Source organism: Clarias gariepinus, chromosome 24 (genome assembly GCF_024256425.1).
Source record: "Clarias gariepinus isolate MV-2021 ecotype Netherlands chromosome 24, CGAR_prim_01v2, whole genome shotgun sequence".
Lineage (NCBI taxonomy): Eukaryota > Metazoa > Chordata > Actinopteri > Siluriformes > Clariidae > Clarias > Clarias gariepinus.
The window spans coordinates 24,150,139-24,174,401 of record NC_071123.1 but is presented as its reverse complement, the minus strand read 5'-3'; the positions used below and the strand labels follow the sequence as shown (position 1 = coordinate 24,174,401).

At 39.2% G+C, this 24,263-nt stretch overlaps 2 protein-coding genes across 2 annotated transcripts in view; both read left to right on the top strand.

Moving 5' to 3' along the window:
• The first annotated feature begins 3,240 nt into the window (after positions 1–3,240).
• si:dkey-237j10.2 (uncharacterized protein LOC568721 homolog) lies at positions 3,241–7,585 on the top strand. The gene is made up of 3 exons (XM_053484862.1): positions 3,241–3,466; positions 5,207–5,393; positions 5,833–7,585. Exons 2-3 carry the CDS (start codon positions 5,216–5,218, stop codon positions 6,471–6,473), a joined length of 819 nt encoding a protein of 272 aa, XP_053340837.1. The 5' UTR covers positions 3,241–3,466; positions 5,207–5,215; the 3' UTR covers positions 6,474–7,585.
• A 3,956-nt stretch (positions 7,586–11,541) lies between these two features.
• Positions 11,542–24,263, top strand: part of si:ch211-26b3.4 (connector enhancer of kinase suppressor of ras 2) — a 40,006-nt gene continuing 27,284 nt past the window's right edge. Inside the window, exons 1-3 of the mRNA XM_053485580.1 lie at positions 11,542–11,719; positions 21,183–21,346; positions 21,987–22,189. Coding sequence (XP_053341555.1) covers positions 11,635–11,719; positions 21,183–21,346; positions 21,987–22,189 — 452 coding nt within the window. The 5' untranslated portion in view covers positions 11,542–11,634. The remainder of the gene's footprint in view (positions 11,720–21,182; positions 21,347–21,986; positions 22,190–24,263) is intronic.

Sequence of the window (24,263 nt, the reverse complement as noted above, 5' to 3'; positions counted from 1 at the left end):
CAGTTTGAGCAGATTGTACATACGAGGAAGTGAGAAAGCTGAAAAGACTAAAGTGTGACGAAAGTAAAACGCTCTTTTTGATTTCTGCCAATTTAGGCAAAGCTAAATCCAGCCTAAAAGATTGTTAAAACAGAATTGAATCTATGCCTAAAATAAAATAAAATCTAAGAGTCTGCTAATTCAGAATCCAACCCGAGTGCTGAACTGTTGAAGATGACTCTAATTCAACTATTTAGCCATCCAGCTGTGAAATCCAAATCCTATATAAATTTAATCATTCAATCGTTTAAGAAGAAACCAATCCAACCATACAGCTGTTATATCAAAATCCAATCCAAGTGTAAAGCTGTTAAAGCAGAATCTAATTCAACCATATAGCTGTTAAATCAAGGTGTAGAGTATAGTTTGAGTAAAATTCAATCCAAGCATCCAACTTTTACATCAGAATCCAATTCAAGTTAGAGCTGTTAAATGTCAATGTCAATTTTTTTATATAGCAAATTTTACTACAACCAGGTAGTCCAAAGTGCTTTACAATGATTAAAAGGCATGGCATGGCAAAATTAAAAGAAATAATATAAACCATAGTAAAACAGATCATTTACGGTTACTGATTAAAAGCAATTCAAGCATCCAAGTATTGAAGCAGAATCCAATCTAGGCATCCAGCTGTTATATCAGAATTCAATTAAAGTGTAGAGCAGTTAATCCAATCCAACCATCCAGCTGTTGAATCAGACTCCAAATTAAAGTATAGACCTGTTACAGCAGAATCCACTCCAAGCACAGTGCGGTTAGAATGGAATTAAATCCAAGCATAGACCTAGTTAATCTGAATCCAGTCAAAGCACACAGCTGTTAAGGCAGAACCCAATCCAGTGTAGAGCCCTTAAAGCAGAATCCACTCTCACTCACTCTTTATCTATACCACTTTGTCCTGTATTTAGGTTTGCGGGGGGCCTGGAGCCTCTCACAGGAGACTTGGGGCACAAGGCAGCGCACGCCCTGGACAAGGTGCCAATCCATCGCAGGGCACACATGCATACACACACACTCATTCACACATTATGTGAAAGCTATTTATCCTAACCTACATGTCTTTGGACTGTGGGAAGAAAACAGGAGTACCCAGAGGAAACCTACCAACACAGGGAGAACATGCAGACTCCATGCACACAGAGACGGGACTCAAACCCAAACAAGGAGGTGCACGGCGACTGTGCTAACCACTACACCACCATGCTGCCCAAGCAGAATCTAATCTAAACAAAAGAGAACCCGATCTTAATCTAAACATTTTAATTCTAATTTAATTCTAATGGCATACAATTGAGGCATACGTCTAGTATAAGCAAAATACTAGCAACATGCAACTATCTTTTAAGTGTATTTTCAATACAATTTATCTTTCAACTGTTTTTCAACTGTTCCAGTGTTTAGTAATTACATCAGCAATCCAAGCACAGAGTTGTTGAAGCAGAATCCAATCCAATGATGGTTGTTAAAGCTTTTCCAAGAACCAGATTCCACAAGCACAAACAGTCTTTATTCAAGCACAACATTCAACAGCAAAGTTAAACATAAGCAGTGTTGGGTGAATTACACTCTGCAGCAAACCAGTGGTTTCTTTATAAATGTATATACAGTATGTCTTCTCTATTCGTTATGTAAAGATGTAACCAATGTTACTTAAAGTTGTAAATAAATGCTATATAAATGTTTAATTAATTAATTGATTGATTAATTGAATTGTTAAAGAAGAATACAATCCGAGGGGTAAAAAAGTTAAATAAGAATCAAATCCGAGCACAGAGTTGTTGAAACAGAATCCAATCCAAATATAGACCTTTCAAAATCCAACTTTGACATATAGCTATTAAACCTGAATCCATTTAAAACACAGAGATGTTAAGGCACAATCCAATCCAGTGGTAGATCTGGCCAAGCAAAGTTCAATCCAAGAGTAGAGCTTTCAAAACAGAATCCAGTTTAAGCACACAGAGGGGTTAAAGCAGAATCTAATCAAAACGTACAGCTGTTAAAGCAGCAACTATCCAATAAAATCAGCCTAAAATTCAGGTATAATGCTGTTTACATAAAATTCAGTCTAATTGCACAGATGTTAATGTAGAATTTAATCCAAAGCCATTAAAATGCAAAGCTTTTGAAGAAGAAAATCAAGTGTAGAAGTGATCAGGCAGAACCCAAGCCGAGCATACTGTATAGTTAGTACAGCAAAGCCAAACCTTAACATAGAGAATCCAGTCCAATCATAAAGCTTTTAAAGCAGAATTTCTTTTTAAGCATAAAGTTGTTGAATCATAATCGAAGTAAATTTAAAAACTGTTAATGTCAAACTCAGTCTGATTATAAGTTTGTTAAACCAATCCAGACATCAAGATGTCAAAGCAAAAGGTGATTAGTAAAGAGCTGTTATAGTAGAACTTCTCCTAGTCCAATCTCCTTCCATTAATCCCATATTGCTAGGAACCCAAAGCCCTGGCAACCCACAGGCACACACTCACCTAATCATACACCAGAAACAAACTGGAACCATCAATGTCAATGGACTGTAGGTGGAAACCAGAGTACAGGTAGGAAACTCACCACGCATGGGGAGAACTTGACATATACAGCCGGGCGGTTTGGTCAAATTCAAACACCAAACCCTCTAGCTGCGAGGTGACACTGCGAACCACTAGACCAGTGTGTCTGTGCCTTTTAATCCAAACTAAGGGCTTCAAAGCAGAATCCAGGCCCATCAGAGTTTTAAGGGCCTCAGAACACCTTTCTGCAAGATATTTGACCTTACAAGCTTTCTGTCATTAGCACAGAAACTTGAACATCAAATTCCCACTTCCTAATTTGAGATCTCTAAACTGAACAACCACTGATGGAAAACACAAAGTCACAATGTTCTTTCATTGAGTAAAAGCACTTTGCAGTTGAACTAGTGTACAGTATTGTATTTGAAGTTCCTTAAACTAATTTAAACTTTTTTTTTTTTTTAGTTTTTCTTTTAGGAATAACGCTTAAATAAAGCAAATTACATTTTTTTGTACTTTTTTAACTGCATATCTCAGCGGGTGATTTTCATATGGGCTGGTGTGAGAAAGGCCTTCGTTTTCAGTTCTGCTTTATGTAGAACTGGCTAATAGTCAATTTGTGTGTGTGTGTGTGTGTGTGTGTGTGTGTGTCTCCACTTCCTCTTTGTATATACTGCTTTAAGCTGAGAAGTGTTAATCTGACACCCTGCTTAAGTTTATATTTGTGCACAGGAGGAACAGAGGGCTCATAACTTGTGAAGGGCAGAAACAGGGACAGTTTATACACTGAAGGATGGATGGAGACACGGAATAACTGATGAAGTGAATTAAGCACAATAGAGATTAAATAAGAAATTGTTCTTGCTGTTTTTATTTGGCTTTAGTGGCAAAAAGAAGGACAAGTTAATTCAAGCACGCTGGTATGTTTCTCTCTCTCTTATTTCTTTCTTTTTCTCTTCAAACTTTTGCTTTGGATTTAAGTCAAAGTTTGATTAGAAAACGTGTGTAACTGGATTGGATCTTCTATTTTACGCACCATGCATGGGTTGAACTTTGAAAACTTTATTCTTTTAATGTATTTAGTAAACCGTGCTTAGATTAAATTCTACTTTAAAAACTGTATTCATGCTATCAAAACTTTATCTTTGGATTGGATTTTATTTCTGTATTTAGATTACATTCTGCTTTAAGAACTTTATCATTAGGTTGGATTCTGCTTAAAAAAATATACAGATTGAATTCTGCTTAAACACTGTATATAGATTGGATTCCACTTTAAAATTTGTATTCAGATTGGATTCTCGTTAAAAAAATGTATATTGATTAGATTCTACTTTAAGAAATTTATCCTTAAGTTGGATTCGACTTCAAAACAGTACTCAGAGTGGATTCTGCATTAATAACCTCATTGTTTATTCTCAAGAATTTTAGAGGTAAATTGGATTTTGCTTTTAAAACTGTTTAGATTGGATTGGAAAAGCAGCTATTCTTTAAAACTGTATTCATAAGAACTGCTATAAGACCTTCATCCTTAGATTGGATGACACTTTAAAACTCTAATTAAGTTGGATTCTGCTTTACAATCTGTATTTAGATTGAACTTTGCTTTAGAACTTTATACTTAGATTGGATTCTGCTTAAAAACTGTATATTGGATTCTGCATTAATTACCCCTAATCCTTTGATTGGATTATGCCTTTATGATTAGATTTAACCTGCATTAAAACCACACTTATTAGATGTTTATGCCTGGATTTCTGGATCTGGATCTTCATTGTCCAGATTGGACTTTCTTTACTCTTTTGTTTAAGTAATACTGTGCTTCGATAGGATTCTTGTCTTCTGCATGAGCAGTTCCATGATTGCATTCGATTTGATCTTTAACGGGTTTGCAGTTAACGGCTCTTTGTTTAGTCTGGTCTAAAAATGAAACAAAGAAACAAGCAAACACAGATGGCGCTAGTGGTGCAATTACTGATTAATAGGTACCGTCAGACACATTAGACAAATGAATCCCTTTATTGTTATTAATATTTTACAATATTCATATCCATATTTATTATTATTATTATCATTATTATTATTATTATTAGCTGGTTTGGTTCTTTGGCTGTTCTGTCACACAAAGCCTGTGAGTCTCCTTATGCAAATGAACGCAAGTCATCACCAATATCACACAATCGCACACTATCAAGAGTCACTTCTGCCTTCTTCAGAAATCAGATGAGGTTCTCCCTCAGTGGTTTAAGTGTTTCTATTATTATCTCCTTTCTTGTTTCTTTTTTGTGCGAATGCACTCCAATCTTGTCATTAAAGCAGCGTTATGATAAGTGACCGTTTAACTGCAACAAATTTCATCTTAAACACATAACTGTAATCGTTGCAGGGTTTCGATGAGGAAGTGGAGACTTCACATTAAACACGGATTTCGGTCCGACAAAATGATATATGTTGAGACACTTAAAAGGTTTTCTTTCCCAGCCAACACACAAAAATATGCTTTGGCAGGAGGAAATATCATGAAAGGAACATTTACATAATATTTCTCATCAATAAACAAAAATATAAGAATAATAAAATTTCCTATTTAGTCTGAACATGTTAAATTTTGCTAAAAAAAAAAATAATAATAATCCAAATGTGTGTGTGTGTGTGTGTAGATCATCATCATGCTTGGTGAAGCGTTCCTCCACGTCCTGAACTACACCGAGGACCCTGATCACTCAGCCCTCTCCAGGCAGAACACACTGCCGCACACACTCTCACACACTGTTCCTCCAGCAGAAGCTGCAGCGGCGGCGACTCACCTGAGCTCAAGGTCACCCAGGACGCCCCGCCCACTGCGAGGTCAGAACTCTGAGAAATCCATTTTTGTGTTTCATAGTAACTGCGTGTCAGTAATAACCTGCTACTAGTGAAGCGTTGTATCAGAAATGTAGACAGGAGGTGAGAAGTTGTTTATAACTTAAGATACATTCTTAAAAAAGAGGAAGTGCACCAGTGTGGAGTTGACTACAGGAAATCAGCTGATCCTGATTCAGAAGGAACTCGTTATTTAAAAATAGGATTCATCCTGTTATGTGAATAATGGCAGACACTTGTCTAAATCCGTGTCCTGATTCGTCAGAAGGTGTTGATTCGAGGTTGGAGCAACATTCTGGTGTGTGAACACCTTGCCATCCCATACACATCCTGTTAATAAGAACACACACATCAAAGTCTTTATGTTTTTATTAGCTCTTAGTCCTAGATCCGTGACTAAATTGCTTTCCTTTATCTCATCCAGTTAATCGTACCGAAAGCCCTGAGAAACCCAGACCTCGCCTGACCTCACTCCCCAGTATGGCTCTCCCAATCCCCGCTAGCAGCCTCACCAGTGTCGAGGATCTCTGGGGCCTGGAGCTCTCCTGCCCGAGCTTCTACAAAGCTTACCCAGACCTGCAGCTAGCAGGAGGCACCGTGGGTCCTCTGAACCCGACTCCACAATCCCAAGGTCCTCTGCTGAACTCTGAGGATCTCGCCTTCCTGCAGACCTCGATGGAGCCCGGAGAGCTGGTGGAGGACCATGGCGAACAAGACGAAGGCTACCTGGTCATAGAGAGCATGAGAAGCCTGGGGAAGGAGCAAAGGCTCACCAACTCCATGCTGAACGGCTTCCTGGAGACGCAGCTGATGGAGGTCTATCGGCAGCACATGCAGGACAGCCTGGCACGCTGTGGCTCGTGCACGCTTAGCGCCAGCGTGGTGCCGGGAATCTGCGGCAATCTGAACGTGTCTGACAGGAACGTGCCCGCTCAGGGGGACGAGCTGCACTCCGGCCAGAGCCAGAGCAGCGTCAAATACTTGAGCACCTGTTCGGCCCCGCCTACTTCACACTTTAGTACACCTATGCTGCGCATCTCATACCAACAGGAGCCTAAATCCTAAACACACAGATCATTAGCAGTGGGAACTAGGTTTTTTTTTTCTTTTCTGTTGTTATAAAAAAAATCTCAGAGGTGACAAGACAGCAGTAAGTTCACACTTTCAGCGTGAATGTTGGGCTCTGATTGTGGCATTAGTGTGGAATTATTAGCTGTATATAGATACTACAGTACTGTAGAAAAGTCTTAGAAACCCTGTGTTTTTAGTACAAAGTTTGTTATTATTACTTTTTAATATTATTTCATGACTTTATTGAGTCAGTGCAAAAAAAATCAGATTTTTAAACATCAGTATTCCAACTTGAAATTTTAAGTTTTATGCTAAACTTTGTATGTAAAATTGTGTTACAACCATTTTGCCATTTTGATATTTTGTGTTTTGAACAACTTTGAATTTTGGATTTTTATTTTCTCAAATGGACTCAATAAATTATTTTATTTTTCTATGTATCATGGAATATGCGTTCAATTCCAACCGGGCACAGCGTTTTTCATCACCATGGATTTAAACAATGAAAATAGTCGCTACAAATAGAAAGCAGCACATTATACTGTATAAGAGACAACTTTTTAGACAAAAAAAAAACTAGAAAAAAAACAGAGCAGAATCATGTGCAAAAGTCAAAGTCCTCAGAAGAACTATGTGTGTGTGTGTGTGTGTGTGTGTGTGTGTGTGTGGTTCAGCGGGATGCTGAGTAAAACTTACTAGCTTTATATATATATATATATATATAAAACTACACAAATTGTGCCTGAAACTAAACAGTGCTCAAAGCATCGTCACACCAAAAACTTTTTTTTTTCTTTATGCCATGTTTCCTGGGCTTCATTGATATATAAAGTATTTTTATAGTAGGTTTTATTTGCTAAAGGCATCTGTGCTCAACAGTAGTTATTTGAATGTGTCTAAGACCTACAGTAGGAAAGTCCTTTGCACAGCAAAGTAGATAAATATTTGAATTGTAAAAATAAAAATACAAAAATAATAATAATCTATATAAATAAAATGTAAACTTTTCTATCATTTTTCACAGCAATAACTTCGTCTTATTTTCATAAATCACGATGTGCTGATGTTTATTTTTATCACTTGTGTAAGTTTCCAATTAAATTACACTTTTACAGACAATCATGAGCATCTCAGTGTTATACAAACAAATCACACGCTGGTTCTTCTTAACCAGTTACAAGGGTCATAAAGTGTGTCCTGCGCTGCTGATTATCACGTATATACAGTATCTAACATTCTTGTCTTTCAGATATGAGCTGTGAAAACATACACACACACGTGCATCTAAATAGTTTAAAAAATGTAAAACTCTAAATAATAAGTCTTCTTTTTTAAACAAAGTAGATTAGATTAGAATTAAATAAGAATTCATTTTAAAGTGAGACATAAAAAGACAAGAATATTTAAAAAAAATCAACTTAAAAGACATCAGGTTTAAGAAATAAGTCAAAGTTAAAGGATATAATAATTTTTATCTTTATTTTCCAGACATTGGAGGACCTGAAACCAGAACAAAAATCTATCTGTCTATCTGTTTAGCCGGATTTTGTCACAGCATCATGCAGATCTGTCTGTGTTCTCTGGCTGAAGTTTAATCTGCACCATCAGTAAAATCTAAATGTGGAGTAAAAGTGATGTTATGAACAGTTATGTGTGGGGTTTAATAATCTACTTTAAAATAATCTACTAATGCTAAAAATAATACTAATACTAAAGTGTAAATTTTAAATGGGTTAATAGTTGGCTAAATTTTGAGTCGACCTTAAACAGAAATTATCTTTGAACTTACAGGTATTTTATAGCACTTTGGATGGAACTGTGTGCAGTGATCTTGTGTCCTGTTATATATGTGTTTATTACTGACTCCTAGTGGTAATGATCGGAACTGCAGGTTATGTCACACTGGCAATGTCATTTTTGTCTTTCTGACACACACACACACACAGACACACACTGCAAAACTTTTGCACTATGCATGCACAAACACACACACACACACACGTCCAGTGGTGTGACATGATGATCACTTCACATCTGCACTCCATTAAGGCTGTGTGGCACAGGTACGTGTCTGGAGGCTCGTCTGTGATGTCATGACGTGTGACTTACGTCACCATCAGGTGGGGGGGGGGGTGACACACGCATATACACACACACACAGAGGAGAGTGCAGGTGAATCAATCATGAGCGTGCATGTGTGTGTGTGTGCGCGCGCGCGCATCGTTCTGCAGTAATAATAGTGTGTGTGTGTGTGTGTGTGTGTGTAAGAGAGAGATTGTGCCAGAGGCTACTTCACACTCTTGTAACCACTCAGTGGGCATCTAAACAGGCTTTTTACCCCTGCAGCATGAAATCTTACACACACACACACACACACACAGAGCAGATGGGGATGCGCGTGCACGCCACATTCCTTGGACAAATCCCAGTCTAATCTCTCTGTCTCTCTCTTAAAGGTGACCCGCTCTGACATTCACCTCCTCTCTCACCATTGGCTCGGGCCGTTTGGCACCAGTGACGTCACCAGCGAGGGATGCCAAAAAAGCCCTGAGAGATGCTGAAAGACAGAGAGACAGAGAGAGACAGAGACAGAGAGACAGAGACAGAGAGAGCAGTCGATAGTAAAACCCTTCAGACCTCTAGTTTACCCAGAATGCACTTCTTTTTATTAGGGGTTAGGGAGCATTCAGAAGAAAATGAAAAGTGCACTAAGTAATGAACTGTGTGTGTGTGTGTGTGTGTGTGTGTGAGTGAGAGAGAGAAAGAGAGTGAGTGTGTGTGTGTGTGTGTGGGGGGGGGGGATGAGTATACAGTGTGACATTGAGTGTCTCGTGCTCAGTTGTTTTTCAGGGTTGCCAGATTGCATGGGGATTACAAAAACACAACACCAGGATATTCACAGGCCAATTTCCGGTATCTGATTAAGCTCCTCCCACACCACTGAACTCCATCATCTCCATTAACTCCTGTTTAGCCGAACACTGGGAATGTTGGGATCTGTTCCCGATCCACACTGTTCGCTCTTCATCTGCTCTGGTTTTATTTATTATCTACCTGATCAGTACACACCTGTACACTGTCAGAGCCTCTCTCTCTCTCTCTCTCTCTCTCTTTCGTTCTTTCTTTCTTTCGTTCACTCTTACTTTTGTTTGCTTGATGGTATTTGTGTTTTTAATTGATTTATTATTTCATTTTAATTACTTCTCATGTTTACTTTTCGCTGGTATTTATACAGTATTTTGGTTCTGTTATTTATATTTTCTTGCTTTTCTTAATCATGTGTCTCTAAATTATAGTTTGGTTGGGGTTTTATTGCCTGTTACTTTGTTTATTTCTTTCTTTATTCTTTTTTCTTTCTTTATTCTTTGATTGTTTTTGTGGTCCTTTGTAGATTCTTTCCTTTTTTCTTTCTTTTGTCTTTTTACTTTCTTTTGTTCATTTACACATATTTATTCATTGATAATAAAAAGTATTCCTTCTGCCCTCTTCGGAATCTTTTTTATTGGTTTCATTAGTTCCACCTGTTTGTTTTTTTGTTTGTTACTTTTTAATTCTTTTTTTCTTTATTCTTTGTTTAAGTTTTTCCCCATATAGTAAATTTTTTTCTTTCTTGTTTATTTGCATGTATGTATTCTTTGTAAATGGATTCCTTTACTTTTTGTATGTTTCTTCACAAAAAAAGTAGTTAATTAATTTTTTCCTGTTTTTTTCTATTTTTATTGCATTTTTTGTATATTTTTTCTTTCTACATTCTTTTTTATTTATTTTTCTCTTTATTTGTACTTATTCTTTTTATCCCTTTTTCTTTTCTTTCTTCAACATGCTGTTTACATTTCTATGTGTGCATCTACACAGGAATGTTTTAATGACCTTCACATGTTTATTATACTTCATGATTACTTTAAGTTTAGATTATTCATAAACATTACATCACCTGGTCCGAATATTACACCCAATGATGATTTCAAGTCTTTGTCTTCATTTCTTTCTTCTTTTTAAATTATTATTATCTTTTTGTATCATCAAAATCATTGATTAATCTATAAAAGGTGAGTAAAATATTTATTTGTGCTGTGATAATAATGTTTCTTTTAATTCCTACTGTTTTTACATTATGTTATTAAACCATAGCATGTTGAGCCTGGTGGGATTCATTTGTTTGCTTTGTTACTTTGCTTTAGCTATTGTGTGCTTTATGAGCAAGCGTAAGGACCTGAGTGACTTTGCCCAGGGCCAGACGGTAATGGACAGATATCTGGGTCAGAGCATCTCCAAAACGGCAGGACGTTTTGGTGAGGTGTTTTTGGTCTGCAGTGTATGTACTAAAAGTGCTTTGAGGAAGGGCACCATGTGACCCGGTGTCAGGGTCATGGGCTTCCAATCATCACTGATGCACTTGGGAACAGCCAAGGCTGGCCGGTGTGGTCCGATCCCACAGAAGAGCTAGTGTAGCAAAAAAGTGTTAAAGCTGTCTCAGATGGAAAGGTGTAGAAACACACACCGGATCACAGCTTGGCCTATATATGGGGTTGCCTTCACATTACAAAAAAGAATTCAGGACTTTTCTTGTCATCTCAGAACTTCAGAAGGTCTCAGGTTCAAAGCCCACGACCACCAAGTTGCCACTGTTGGGCCTTTGAGCAAAGCCCCTTGCTCAGATGTATAATGGAATAAAAAATGTAGGTCTGCCAAATGTAAATGGTGCTCATGCATTGGTGCCAGATACCACACACACACACACCAGAAGTCTGGTAGAGTCCCGGCCCGGATAACTCATACCTGTTTTAGGAGCAGAAGGAGAAAATTGAAATAGTCCTGAAACATCTGGGTCAATCTGGCAACCTTGTGGTTGGAGCCGTTACGCAGTTTTATATCTCGGGAATATAACCGAGCCGAACCGGTGGTGTCACGTGACAGCCTAGCGCAAGAACGCGCGAGAGGGGGGCGGGGCGAGAGACCGGGGATGTTAGAAGAAGTGATGGAAGGGGCGGGGTTAGGGACTCTCTCTCTCTCTCTCTCTCTCTCTCCGTTGCAGTCCTTCCACAGGATGCGTCCCTCGGCCATGCTCCAGTCGCGCGCGCCTCGCTCACCTGTCCAATGGAAGCGCACGTGCCGCTCGGATTAACCGTCGCTCAGCTTTGATGTTCGGCTTTGATGATTGGCGCTCCGGTGGCGATGGCTCTCGTGATGGACCCCATCAGCAAATGGAGCCCAAAGCAGGTGCTCCAGTGGATGAGAGGTAAAAAAAGAGAGAGAGAGAGAGAGAGAGAATGCAAAGAAAGAAGAAGAATGTAACCAGTGGTGCAACTTCAGCTGTTTTCTGATTCTTTTAAGAATTGATTTGTGTGTGTGTGCGCGTGTGTGTGTGCTTATGCACGAGCCACAGTGCGTGATCTTATCAGCAAGGAGCTAGACGTAGCGCGTGCATGTGTGTGTGTGTGTGTGTGTGTGCAAAATAATGACCTCATAGGTGCTTGGGTTTTAAGATGACTTCATGCAAAGAGGTACGGCAATTCTGTATTTCACACACACACACACACACACACACGCACACACACACACACGTACACACACACATGCATAAAATACACCAAGGTAGATTTTTTTATTTATTTTTCAAGGGCCTTAAAAATTGGCATTATTTATTTATTTATTTATTTATTTATTACAAAAATAAACAAATAAATGAATAAATCATCCAGCTCGAGCTCAAGTCGTTGCAGCAGCACCATGGACAGCGGCGCACACGTGCCTCGTCCTGCTGCAGAACAGCCTGTCCAAAGGATGCTGCTCACACGACGACGGTCTGATCCTATGAGAACCAAACGGAGCAAAGGAGCACCCCCCCCCACACACACACCCATCCATAACCACACACACACACACATATACACCCCCCCCCTCCCCCCCCCACACACACCCTTCAATACCCCCTCCACCACCACCACCTTCACCTCTCTGGTCCCCCCTTGTCCGTTCGGTCTATGCGCATGTCATGGGTGTCATAACCGTGTCGTTACGTTCGCTACGATACATGACATGTCACGGAGATGTTAATGTTAATCTACCATTCAAGACCCCCCCCCCCCCCCCCCACGAAAAAAAAAAAAACAAGTGAGTGAAGCACGTTCTGTGTGTTCGGTGCCGATTAATGGTTTTGTTGTATCATCATCATCATCATCATCATCATCATCATCATCGCACGGATTCTGGGACACGCTCACGTGCAGCGAGACGTGATTAAGGATCACGAGATAGAGATGCAACCACACACACATTCTCTGAGCAAAAGCGTATTTTGCTTGTCATCGAGGTGGTACATCTGCATCTTTTCCATCTTTTCATGGAAGCATTCTTTAAAATGTTGCCCATCTAGACCATATTTAACATCTTTACTTTCTAAGGGAAAGGTCCAAAAGTGGCATTGATTTAAGGGATTTTCATAATTCAAATGCAGCACCACATTAGCTGCAACATTTCTGCTGTTTATTGGATCTCGTTGGGTTATTTGTTTGTTTTGTTCCAGGGGTGTGTATACATTTCCTGGGCCTGTGCCTTTAAAATAATTGCAATAGTATTGCATGGTTTCCCTTACACCATGTTGATGAAATGTGTTCATTTAAAATCATCCGGTGGATCTGCGTTATTCCCCTATACCTCCTTAAACGTATGTCATTGTGTTTATGAAGACGTTCCATAACCAACGCCGGCTTGTGCTAGTCACACCTGGTTAAATAGTTCTGGCTCTGTTGAGTTCACATGTGGTCTAAGGTTAACGTTTCTCAATGTCAAAACCGAACAAACAATAATATATTAACGTATTTGACAGAAATGTTTATGGAAAGGAAAGTGTTTATGGAAAGACAGCTGCTAGCTAGCTAAACTGTTAGCCTGAGTCAGTAGCTACCGCGCGTTTGTTGTTATTGTTCTATCACTGAACATTAGGGGTCGCCACAATGCATTCCCAAACCCGCACTTTATTTTCAGATTTGTACCCACGGATGCCATTTATGACGCAACCCTCACATCTTTATCCGAGCTTGGGACTGGCACTCAGGGTGCCCTGCAATCCCAGTGGATGGTTGTCGGCGGGGACTCGAACCCGGGCCCTTCACATGCAAACTGGTCTCTGTTAATTGTTAATTTGGGTTCTCTGTCGTTTAATTTAGTTTCAATAAAAACAGTAACTGACACTTTGTTATTCGTCGTTTCCAATTCGTGTGAGCTTGAACGCAAATCAAACGAATGTAAATTCTTCGGCTTATTTAACACAAATTTAATTTGCCGGCATCACCTATTACATTGTCATTAAGGTTTTTTAGAAAGCAAAACATGAAGTCGGCGATGTTAGAGAAAGATTTTAAAGATATTTAACCCCAAGGAGACAAACAAATAATTCACCCTTTATTTGGTGCTCCTTCAGAAGCTCCGCCCCACACTAGATGCACATTGCCAAGGCACGACAGGAACAAGTAGGCTAGCTGACGAATATTAATATACATATAAAACCTGAGCAAAAACATACCGTGATCCTGATTAGCTGGAGCGGTGTCGTGCGGCCCAGTCCTTGATTTGTATGAGCACCAGATTTTTTTTTCAGCCCTCAGACAGAAAGGACAGATAGCCAACTGCAAGAGGACATTCGATGAATTTGATCAAAAGTGGATGGGATTAGAATCTCTAACTGCAGAGTGTTGAGCATCGTGAGCAGGAGCAGCTTTCCCTGTTGGAGAGAAGAGCTGAAAGTAATTTAGATGTGTGTATTTTGCAGTTTTTACATTTGCCTTCTAGTTTGAAGTTGAGAGATGAACGAATGTGCATGAGCTGAATATGAATTTATGTGTGTGTGTGTGTGTGTGTTAACATTCTGAGGGGTTTCCTCTCTCTGACTCATCTCTCAGCAGGAGGTTTCTGCTATACGTTTCTCTGATCGGACCTGAGATCAGTCTGAGTGCTGGTGTTTGGGGTTCTCCTGCACTAACACACTCATTATAATTTCAATTCATTATAATTGAATAAAACTGTGATGTGCTACATTCCACAAACACGTGCAAGCTATAGAATTCCCAGGAGCAGTTTTACAGTAACTAACACTCAGTAAGTTCAATTATGATGATTTTATAATATAATCATAATTATAATTATATTTTTTATTATTAAGTGTAAGTCTTTAGTCCTTAGTGTAATCCAAAAATCTTAGTGTCTGTATCATTTTGTAGTGTAAGGCCATAGTCTTTAATCTGAGTCTGATACACTTAGTATAAGTCTTTATTTCCTAGCACAAGTTTATAATCTCTAATGTAATTTTAGGTCCTTAGTGTACGTCTTAATATAAGTTCTTAATTCTTAAAGTAAGTCTTTAGTTCTTAGTTTAATATTTAGGCATTAGTGTAAGTCTTTATTTTTTAATGTAAGTCCATAGTTTTTAGTTTAATTTTTAGTTGTTAGTGTAAATTTTCCTTTAGTTTTTAGTGTAAGTCTTTAGTCCTAGCGTAAGTTATTAGTTATTAGTTTAAGATCAAAGATTTTTAGCTCTTAATGTAAGTCAATAGTTTTTAATGTAATATTTAGTCCTTAATGTTAATCTTTAGTCCTTTATTTACGTCTTTAGTTCTTAGTTTAATTTTTAGCTGTTGCAATTTTCTTTCTTAGTTAAAGCCATTAGTCCTAATGTTTCCAATTCAAATAGTGTTTGTCACGTACACAACCATACACAGTTAAAGGCTTGTATGACTGTCCGTGACCTAAAATGTAAAGACAGAATAGAAGAGAATAGAAAGATTTCACTACAAAAAAAGGACATTTGCACTAGAAGAATACAATTAAACTCGATAAACGTAGATATAATTTTTAAAAATAAATTTAAATACATTAAAAATAAAAATGTATGGTGTGTACAAATGTCTACGGTATATATGGATGGTATGTACAGATTTACAAACGTTACATATAAAATACAACAAAAATAGAAATGTATAAAAAATAAAGCGTAATTGTAAACTGAGAAGTATAAAATCTAAAAATATAGATGGTAAAGATATGGTGTGTGTAGTTCTTAGTGTAAGTCTATAGTCTTTGGTGTAATCTTTAGTCCTTAATGTAAGTCTCTGGTTCTTAGGCTAAGTCTATAATCTTTAATGTCTCTAGCTATTAGCTCCCAAGTACACAACATAACTCCTTAATGCAGTACATAAGTACTTATCCTAGGACACTCGACCCTCCTGTTAGTCCTTAGTGTTTAGTTTCTATTCTTAGTTTAAGTACTTAATCCTTAATCATGAGTGTTAGCTCACCTGACTTACAAAAACTTTAATATAAAATCTTAAACCTTAGTCCTTAGCATAAATTTTCTTAAGAGTTTAACCCTAGAAGATGATAATAAGAACCCTGTGTGTGCGTGTGTGTGTGTGTGTGTGTGTGTGCACACATAAAAAGGAAATAATTCCTTTTTTTTTCATGATCCTTACCCTTTAAGAAAATCCTTGCTAGGACGGAAAGATAGCTGACTTGTGAACAGAAAAGGCTAATAACATGAAAAGCGAGCGTACACACACACACACACACACAAATACAGTCTGCGCTGCTTTTATATCGCTGTGTATCCTTCTGTATGCAAAAATGTAAATTCTCACTCCGGCACATCTAGTCCGATTCTGCCCCTGACCGATCCATTTCGTTTCGTATGCAGACTTAACCATTCCTTTCCTTATATGGTAATTGTTTCCTGTTTATGTAAGCATGTTACTATGGCAGCTAATTGATCTCATGTATTGCTCATTAGCCCTGACTGGTTTGTCTATTAATAGCTTCTTGGTTTTGTTGTGTGATGCATGTGAGTTTTTTATGATCCAGTAGTCCTGTGTGTTGCGTTCTTGTTCATGTGTTCTTCTCTGGTTCTAGGCTGTTGTTCAGTAGTTCCTTACTACTATGGTGCGTTCTGTACATCATCCAGAGCAGTTGGTCCACAGCTCCATAAGGTTCTGTAGTTCTGTATGCTTTTCTTATAGTTCTAGAGTTCTAGTCCTTCTTATTACAGTTCTCTGTTGGTCCTTCCTATAGCTCTATAGTCCTTCAGGTTCTTCTTCTTAAAGGTTGTCACTTATAACTCTGGACGTCTGTATGTTGCGCTCATAGCTTTTAAAATCTGTTCATCCTATAGTTCTAGAGCTCTACTTCTAGTGCTTTTTCAGATTCTTCTTGTAGCTCCAGACTTCGGTATGTTCTGCTCATAGCTTTTGATTCCTGTAGTTCTTCAGGTTCTTATTGTTCTAGAGCTCAATAGGTCTGTCATATAGCACTGGAGTTCTTTAGACTTGTGTAGCTTCACGGGTTCTTCCATAGTTCTAGAGCTCTGTACTTCTTCAGGTTCTTATAGATATAGGTTTTTAGATCTTTATAGATTCTTCGTACGTTGCTTAGGTTGTTCTTATAGCGCTAGACTTCTGTAGTTCTTCAGATTATTATTATAATTATAGTTATAGCTCTGTAGGTTCTTATTTAGGCATTATAGTTCTTCAGGTTTTGTTCGTACAAGGTGCTATCAAAACGTTTCGAGGCGAGTTCTGTAACACGCCAACAGGTAACTCACTCACAGGGAGCACCGACCTTCATAAGTCAGTGTGCAAAAAGACATGGTCTTGTACATCTGGAGCTGAGCAACTTGTGCTATTCTGACCACGTGCGTTACCATGTCTGCTCTTTCATAATGGACAACAAGATAGGACAAAGAGCAAACTTGAAATTCTGTGTGAAACTGGATGCATCTGACACAGAGACGTTTGACATGATTCAGCAAATTTACGACGATGTTGCAATAATCGACAGTGTTTTTAGTGGCACAGGAGCTTCAAGAGCAAAAGAGCATCAGAGATCATGGAAGACCTTCAAAGAGCTCAACCCCTGAAAATGTTGAAACCATTTGGAGCTTGTACATGATGTTTGTTGGAGAACAATCCACAACATTTCTGTCGTTGTCGGTGTGTCATACAGAACAGTCCACTCCAGGTGATCCTCACGTGTGATCTGAACATGCGCTGTGTCGCTGCTGAGTTTGTCCCCAGGCTGCTGACCCAGGAGCAGAAGAAACATTGTGGTGAAGTCTGCCAAGAGCAGCAGAGTTCCGAGGATGACCCGTCCTTCATGTCGAGGATCATCACCAGTGACAAAACTTGGGTGTATGGATGCGATGCTGAGATGGAACAACAGTCTTCACAGTGGAAGAGCATGTCATCTCCACAACTGAGAAATACAAGGCAGGTCCACAAGCTTGACCATCATCTTTTTTTGACATTGGCGGGATTGTACAGTTGTCTCCAGGGAACGGACCGTCAATACTGAATTCTATGGCCAGGTTTTAAGGTGTCTGAGAAGGGAAATATGGTGAAAGTGAATCTGTTTTTTCATTAGGCTTTGTGGCTTCACCTACATTCTTGTGTACAAAAATAAATTTTTAAATGCCATAATAGTAATTTGATGATGTGTGTGTGCGTAATCATGCAAAGCTACAGTACTATTAATTTAAATAACTTAATTACTAATGTTTATGTAGATTTTTATTCTACTCTTATAATGATCCCCAGATAAAAGCCATGAAAAGGATCAAATTATAGTTTTGACAATTGAGTAGATACCAAAATAAAAAAACTCAACTTGAAAAAAAAAAACTGAAATTGATAATACATTTTCTTTATATACAAACCTTACGATTATGAAACTGTGTATTCTACAGTAATATCATATGATCTATTTTTACAAAGAGCACATTTTAAGACTTTTACAGATTTTTTTATTAACCAATCACAGTCCTTGAATCGCTGCATCATCCCTAGCAATAAGGTCTGAGTAATTTTCACACCCAAATTGGTTCCCACATGTTCAACTCTCCCGACATGTACAAATGTACATGACCATATGTATATTAATGTTGTCAGAGGGCAAGACTTTCCTGACAGAGTCACTGTAAAGTGTAATAGCCTTTAGATACCCGAATGTTCTCATATGAGGAAATGACATTTTCTACATTGTCTACAGTGTATGTCCTAGTAAGGACATAGTCTGTTATTCTTTTTCCCGAACTTCTTCCTATTTGAAGACGTTGATTAAGTTCATACTTATCATGTAATAATAAACAAAAACAGTTAGAAGAAGTTATTACAATGCACACAATAATGGAGTTCGGGTCTTATGAGGATAGCAGTCGGCAGGAAAGTGGAGCGTTCTTTGTCACAGGAGATCTTACTTACAGAAATTGTTTCTTTGTTTGACCAGTAGGCCCTGAAGGCATATTCTAAGACGTTAAAAAATATATGCAACATCCATATCTTTACAACCAGCGCCAAGGGCTCCAGAGAAGTCCCCAGGACTAGGCTAGTCTTCCTGATCAGGTTGATTAGTTTTCTGGTGTCATTGGTTCTGATAGTGACATAGAATATCATGCGGGAATATTGCAGGGGTCACAATAGCCTATAACATATTTGTTCTCTTTTTCAGTTCCCTCTGCATCTGCTTAAGTAGGTCGCTATCCCCATCCCTGAAGGCTCCTTCAGATCTCTGGCAATCCAAGCTTGTTGTTGGGAAAACATTGCACCATCCTAGTAGGGATGACTCTGTCTACACTGACATTAATGTTCTTCCATATGCACTATCATGGAGTCAATGTTATCTCCATGGGGCTTACTTACAAAGTGCATTCCTGTTTCCTGAGTCTTCTGGCTTTGAAAGCGTTGGGCTGTTGTTTTCGTAGTCTAACAGTGATGGAGTGAATGACATTGCATGTGCTGTTGGCAGCCATGGTTGGTGGAATATAGCAGATGTAAACTCTCTAGGCAGATAATAAGGATGCAGACTTTTGGCTAACAGGTCAATACACTCTTGGGCCATTGACCAAGGCTGTAAACCCTCTCTGCTCCAGGGGTGCCATACGAAGGCTGACCCAGCATCCCATGAAGACAAATTTTATTGTGTTGTACTTAATATGTGACAAATATAGGTTTCTTTTTTTATCATTACTATTAAAATAGCTCAAAGATTCTTCTAAAACTGCTAGAGTTTTCTTGTACATCAGGAAGTTTTGTCTGTTTTTATATTGCACTAGAGATCTGTGATCAGTAGGTTCTTCTTACAATTCGAGAGCACTGTAATTTTTTTTCTTATAGCTCGAGAGTTCTTTAGGTCTTCAATTTGTTCTTGTAGGTCTAGAATTTTTTTTTTTTTGGGAGGGGGATTTTTCCCCGATTATTGCCCCTATTTTTTTCCACCCATCACTGGTGCGTTCCCCCATCAAGGCTACTACTACCAGCCAGGGAGGGCTGAAGACTGGCTTTGCCACTCAGCTCTCTCCAGGCCTCCAGCTGCGAGAGGTTACAGCATCACCCGGGAATCAAACTTAGTTTTTTTTTTAGCTCAAGAGTTATTTATTGTAGGTTCTTCTTATAACTCTGGAGCTCTGTCAGGTTTTTCTTATAGCTCTAGAGTTCTTTATGTCCTACTTTTAGCACTAGAGTTTTGTAGTTCTTTAGATTCTTCTTATTGTTCTAGAGCATTGTCTGTTTGTTCTTATAACTCTGGAATTTTGTAGAGGCTTCTTCTCGCTTACAAGTTTTATAGCCGTTTAGGTTAATCTGGTACCTTAAAGCTTTGTATTCTTTCAGGATCTTCTTATACCTCTGGAGGTCTGTCAGCTTTTCTTATAGCTCTAGATCCTTCTTCTAGCAATTAAGTTCTTCAGTTCTTCACTTTCTTATACCTCTGGAGTTCTTTTGGGCTTCTTAGGTTTGTCTAATACCTCTAGAGCTTTTTATTGTTTCGGGATCTTTTCTTATTGCCCCACAGTTCTGTAAGTCCTTTTAGCACCGCAAGTCCTTCTTTGTAGTTCCTCTCCTCTTTGTTTCTTTAGGTCCTACTGAAAGCTCTAGATTTATGTCAACCTCCAAGTTTTCCAGGTTCTCCTTGTAGTTCGTCTACAGCTGCATGGCTCTGAATTGCTCTAGTTCTTATAGTTTTGTATTTTTTATAGTTCCATAGTTCTACAAAGTCTTTTATGATGCTGAAATGTTGTTCTTAGAGTCCCTAAGTGGTACAAGAGAAATGCGTTCACTTCATCCATAGGAGATCCCCAGGCAGTCACAGCAGAACTGGCCAAACCTGGGCAACTATGAGCTCGTATATGTGGAAGAGGGCAGATTGTTCTTTCCTCTGAGTGTTGTGGTGTCATTACACTGTGATGGAAAAGCATGTTAGTCTTCACCCTTTATCCTTCACCCAGGATTACTGATCGGACGGTCCCAGGTTCAAACCCAGCAACACCAAGTTAACACTGTTGGTCCATGAGCGAGGCCCTTAACCCTTAACTGCTAAAACGTCACTCTGGATGAGACTGTCTGTCAATGTTGTAACTGTAAACACAGACTTGTCTTAGACTTTGGGAGTTCTGTATGTTCCTCTGTGATCTGAGAACGTGGTCAGTAGCAGTGAGTGATGCACGCACAGATCCTGTTACAGGGAATTCTGATAGTCAACTCCCTCTGATGATATCTACACCGTTTGTCAGAGCAGGCCCTTTTACTTACCGTTGTTTATTTCATTCTAACTTTGTTACTCTAATCATATTTGCCCTGTACTGCCTAACCCGGACTGACATGTGAAGATGCAAAGCAGTTAACTCTCTCTCTCTGTCTCTCTCTCTCTGTCTCTCTCTCTCTCAGGACTGGATGACTGTTTGCTACAGTATGTGCGTGTGTTTGAGAGAGAGAGGATTTCTGGCGAGCAGCTGCTGCACATCACACATCAAGAGCTCGAGGAGCTCGGAGTCACACGCATCGGCCATCAGGAACTCATCCTTGAAGCGGTGGACCTGCTCTGCGCCCTGGTGAGGCCCAACACACACAAACACGCTCACACAGTGACTATAGCCATAAATATCAGCGAGCATAAAATTCAGTGGAAATAAACAGTGTAATGATCACATATTCAGGTGCGAATAGGTAAGTATTGGTGTGTATGTGTGTGTGAATAGATTTGTGTGTGTGGGTTTAAGAGTGCTAATGACGTGTTTACTCTGCATTAATGACACAGCTGAGATTAATCACTCTACTTCCCACTGTATGATTAGCACCCAGCAGGAAGAACACAAGCCAAACAGTGAGCAAAGTGTGTGTGTGTGTGTGGTGTGTGTTTTCACAAAATCGTACTGGTTCTAAAAAAAACCCACCTACCACACACCACACAGTGTAGATTCAGGATAGAGGGACTGAGGATGAATGAAGATAGAAGACTATGATAATTGTAAGAGACACAGCCCGGTGTTGCCATGACAACCACTACATCGTGAACGGCATGGTTTTTTAACCTGCAACTTAGACACACATACCCAACGGTGCAAGAGAAGCCTTTCTGAAAGTTAAAGCATTGCAATTATTCAATTGCTTTGTATTCAAATGCATTTACAAGTCATAGGTTTATAGGTCACAGGGTTTCTTTCTTTTGTTTGTTTGTTTTTTAATCCACAGAACTATGGCTTGGAGACGGAGAACCTGCGCTCTCTCTCCCACAAGCTCAACGCTTCAGCTAAAAACCTGCAGAACTTCATCACAGGCCGGCGGCGCGGCGGTCACTATGACGGTCGGGTGTGTCGACGGCTGCCCAACGACTTCCTCACGAGCGTGGTGGATCTGATTGGAGCCGCCAAGAACCTGCTGGCCTGGCTGGACAGGTGAGACCTGACACGACCCTGAACTCAACCCCCACTGCTGAGCAATCATCTTTTATTGACCTCTTGGCTAATCCTTGCTAATCGGCTAATCGTTTTCTCCATGGATTTCCAGTTTAATGCAATTCACTCAGAATTAACCGGAACTTGTTTAAACTGAGTTTAATTGATGAATTAAATTGGAATAAATCCAATTAAATCCAGTCATGCTGATGAAGACTCTGTGATATTACCCAGCTAGGGGTTTGTACCTGTGTAGCAAACATACAGACAGATATAGTACGTACAGAATATAAAATACTTACTCATAGTACTGTTTGTTTTAGCCGAACTCTGGCTGTAGAATTAATTTTAATTCACTTTGTAAAAAGACACATACTTTTTCAATATAATCTCCATACTTTTTAATACACTTTGTCCGGGACTGTATCAGGACTGTAGAGAGGATGCTTCAACACCTCAAAACAAAGTTTTTGCAAAGCGTCGACAGTGTGGGCAGAAGTGTTTGGACATGCATTGTCATGCAAAACGTCAGACTGTTTAAGTTTAAGCTTCAGCTCTTCACCAAGTGTCTAACTGTTACATGCACTGTTGATTGTTGAACATTTTTCCTAATAATGTTCCAATACTGGCCCTTGAGGATCCTAGAAAACTGCAAGCATCATTTACCAGCTGATGGTTGACTTTTAAACTGTTTCTTGGATGGCGATTGAGGATGTTTCTGTTCCGTACTCTGACGTTTACTCTCAGGCTCGTAGTGATGAGTCCATCAGCAATTATTAAGAAATTACTGAGATTAAGTTTTCTTTTTAAGAAACCTTTACCTTCCTTAGAGTATCGGTCCAAATTTTGTTTGCAGATATCCAGAGGCTTCTGTTTTCCCTCTTTCTTAAACTGTTTCGACACCAGGTACACACTCAGACCACAGAAAAGAAATCGGTGAACACTACTCTACTTCCGGGGGCATTTATTTTTGCTCACGCCACAGTTACAAAGGAACTGATGTTACTTGTTCACACCTGCACAGCAGCAACTGGGAAGACAGGAGCCTTGATTGGAAATGGCTGAAGGGCGCATCATTTTTGACTTACCCTCATATTTATGTCTGAAAACGATACTTTGATTTATGGTAAAGCCTCTGCCACTGTATTAATGTTACAGTAGCTACAGGATCAGTAGCTACTGAAAGAATTCTCTCTGTGTTTACTTTTGAACAATTAAAATTAGGGCGGGGTTAATTTTTTTAAAGTAATGTTAGATCTACAATTAAACCATGTGTTCACATTACCCCCAATTTAACCCCAGTAGACAAAAACCAAAGTGACTTCTTTGGCAATATTGGCCTTGTTATTAATTTCTTCCAACTGTTCTTCTGTTGCGGTGGATTGACTATACAACATGCATCCTAAAAGAAGTAAAGCCCAAGAGTTTGGAGCACAAGGTTTAATATATTCTGTGATTTCTGTAGCTTCTCTGTACCACATAAAGGGTTTGTTTGACAACACAGTATAGGCCAGCACACAGTACAGTGGGAAAGTCTAAGGAGCTTAGTCCAGATCTGAGAAAGGGGATGGCAGATTTACCCATGTCAGGATGACATGTCTAACCACCCTCAGAATCCAATATCGGTTCCAACTACTGTACGTACAGCAAGTACAGCAAAGTTATCTGAGGGTGGAGCCGCTTTGCCAAGGAAGACCCAAATGTCAAACTTCATTATTTCCGAGGGTCAAAAACAACCCAAGATCCACCAAGACACAGGCCTGCTATGAACTGGAAGCTGTTGGAACACCAATGTCAGTGTCTACCGGCAAGCCAGTCTTCATCACAACGGCCTAAAAGAAGGAAGCCCTTGCTCCAAAATCCACATCCTCAAGCTCGAGTCAAGTTTGCAAATGATCACATGGACATTGGTGGTATGAGGTATGTTTGATGGAGTAAAGGTGAGGTAAGAACACCAACTGGAGCAGCTGGTTAAGCATGGCGGTGGTAGTGGGGCTGTTTGCCAGTGGAACTGAACTTGGGTGGATGGAATCATAAAAAAGGCGAAGAAAGAGAAGAACCACAGAATTCAACA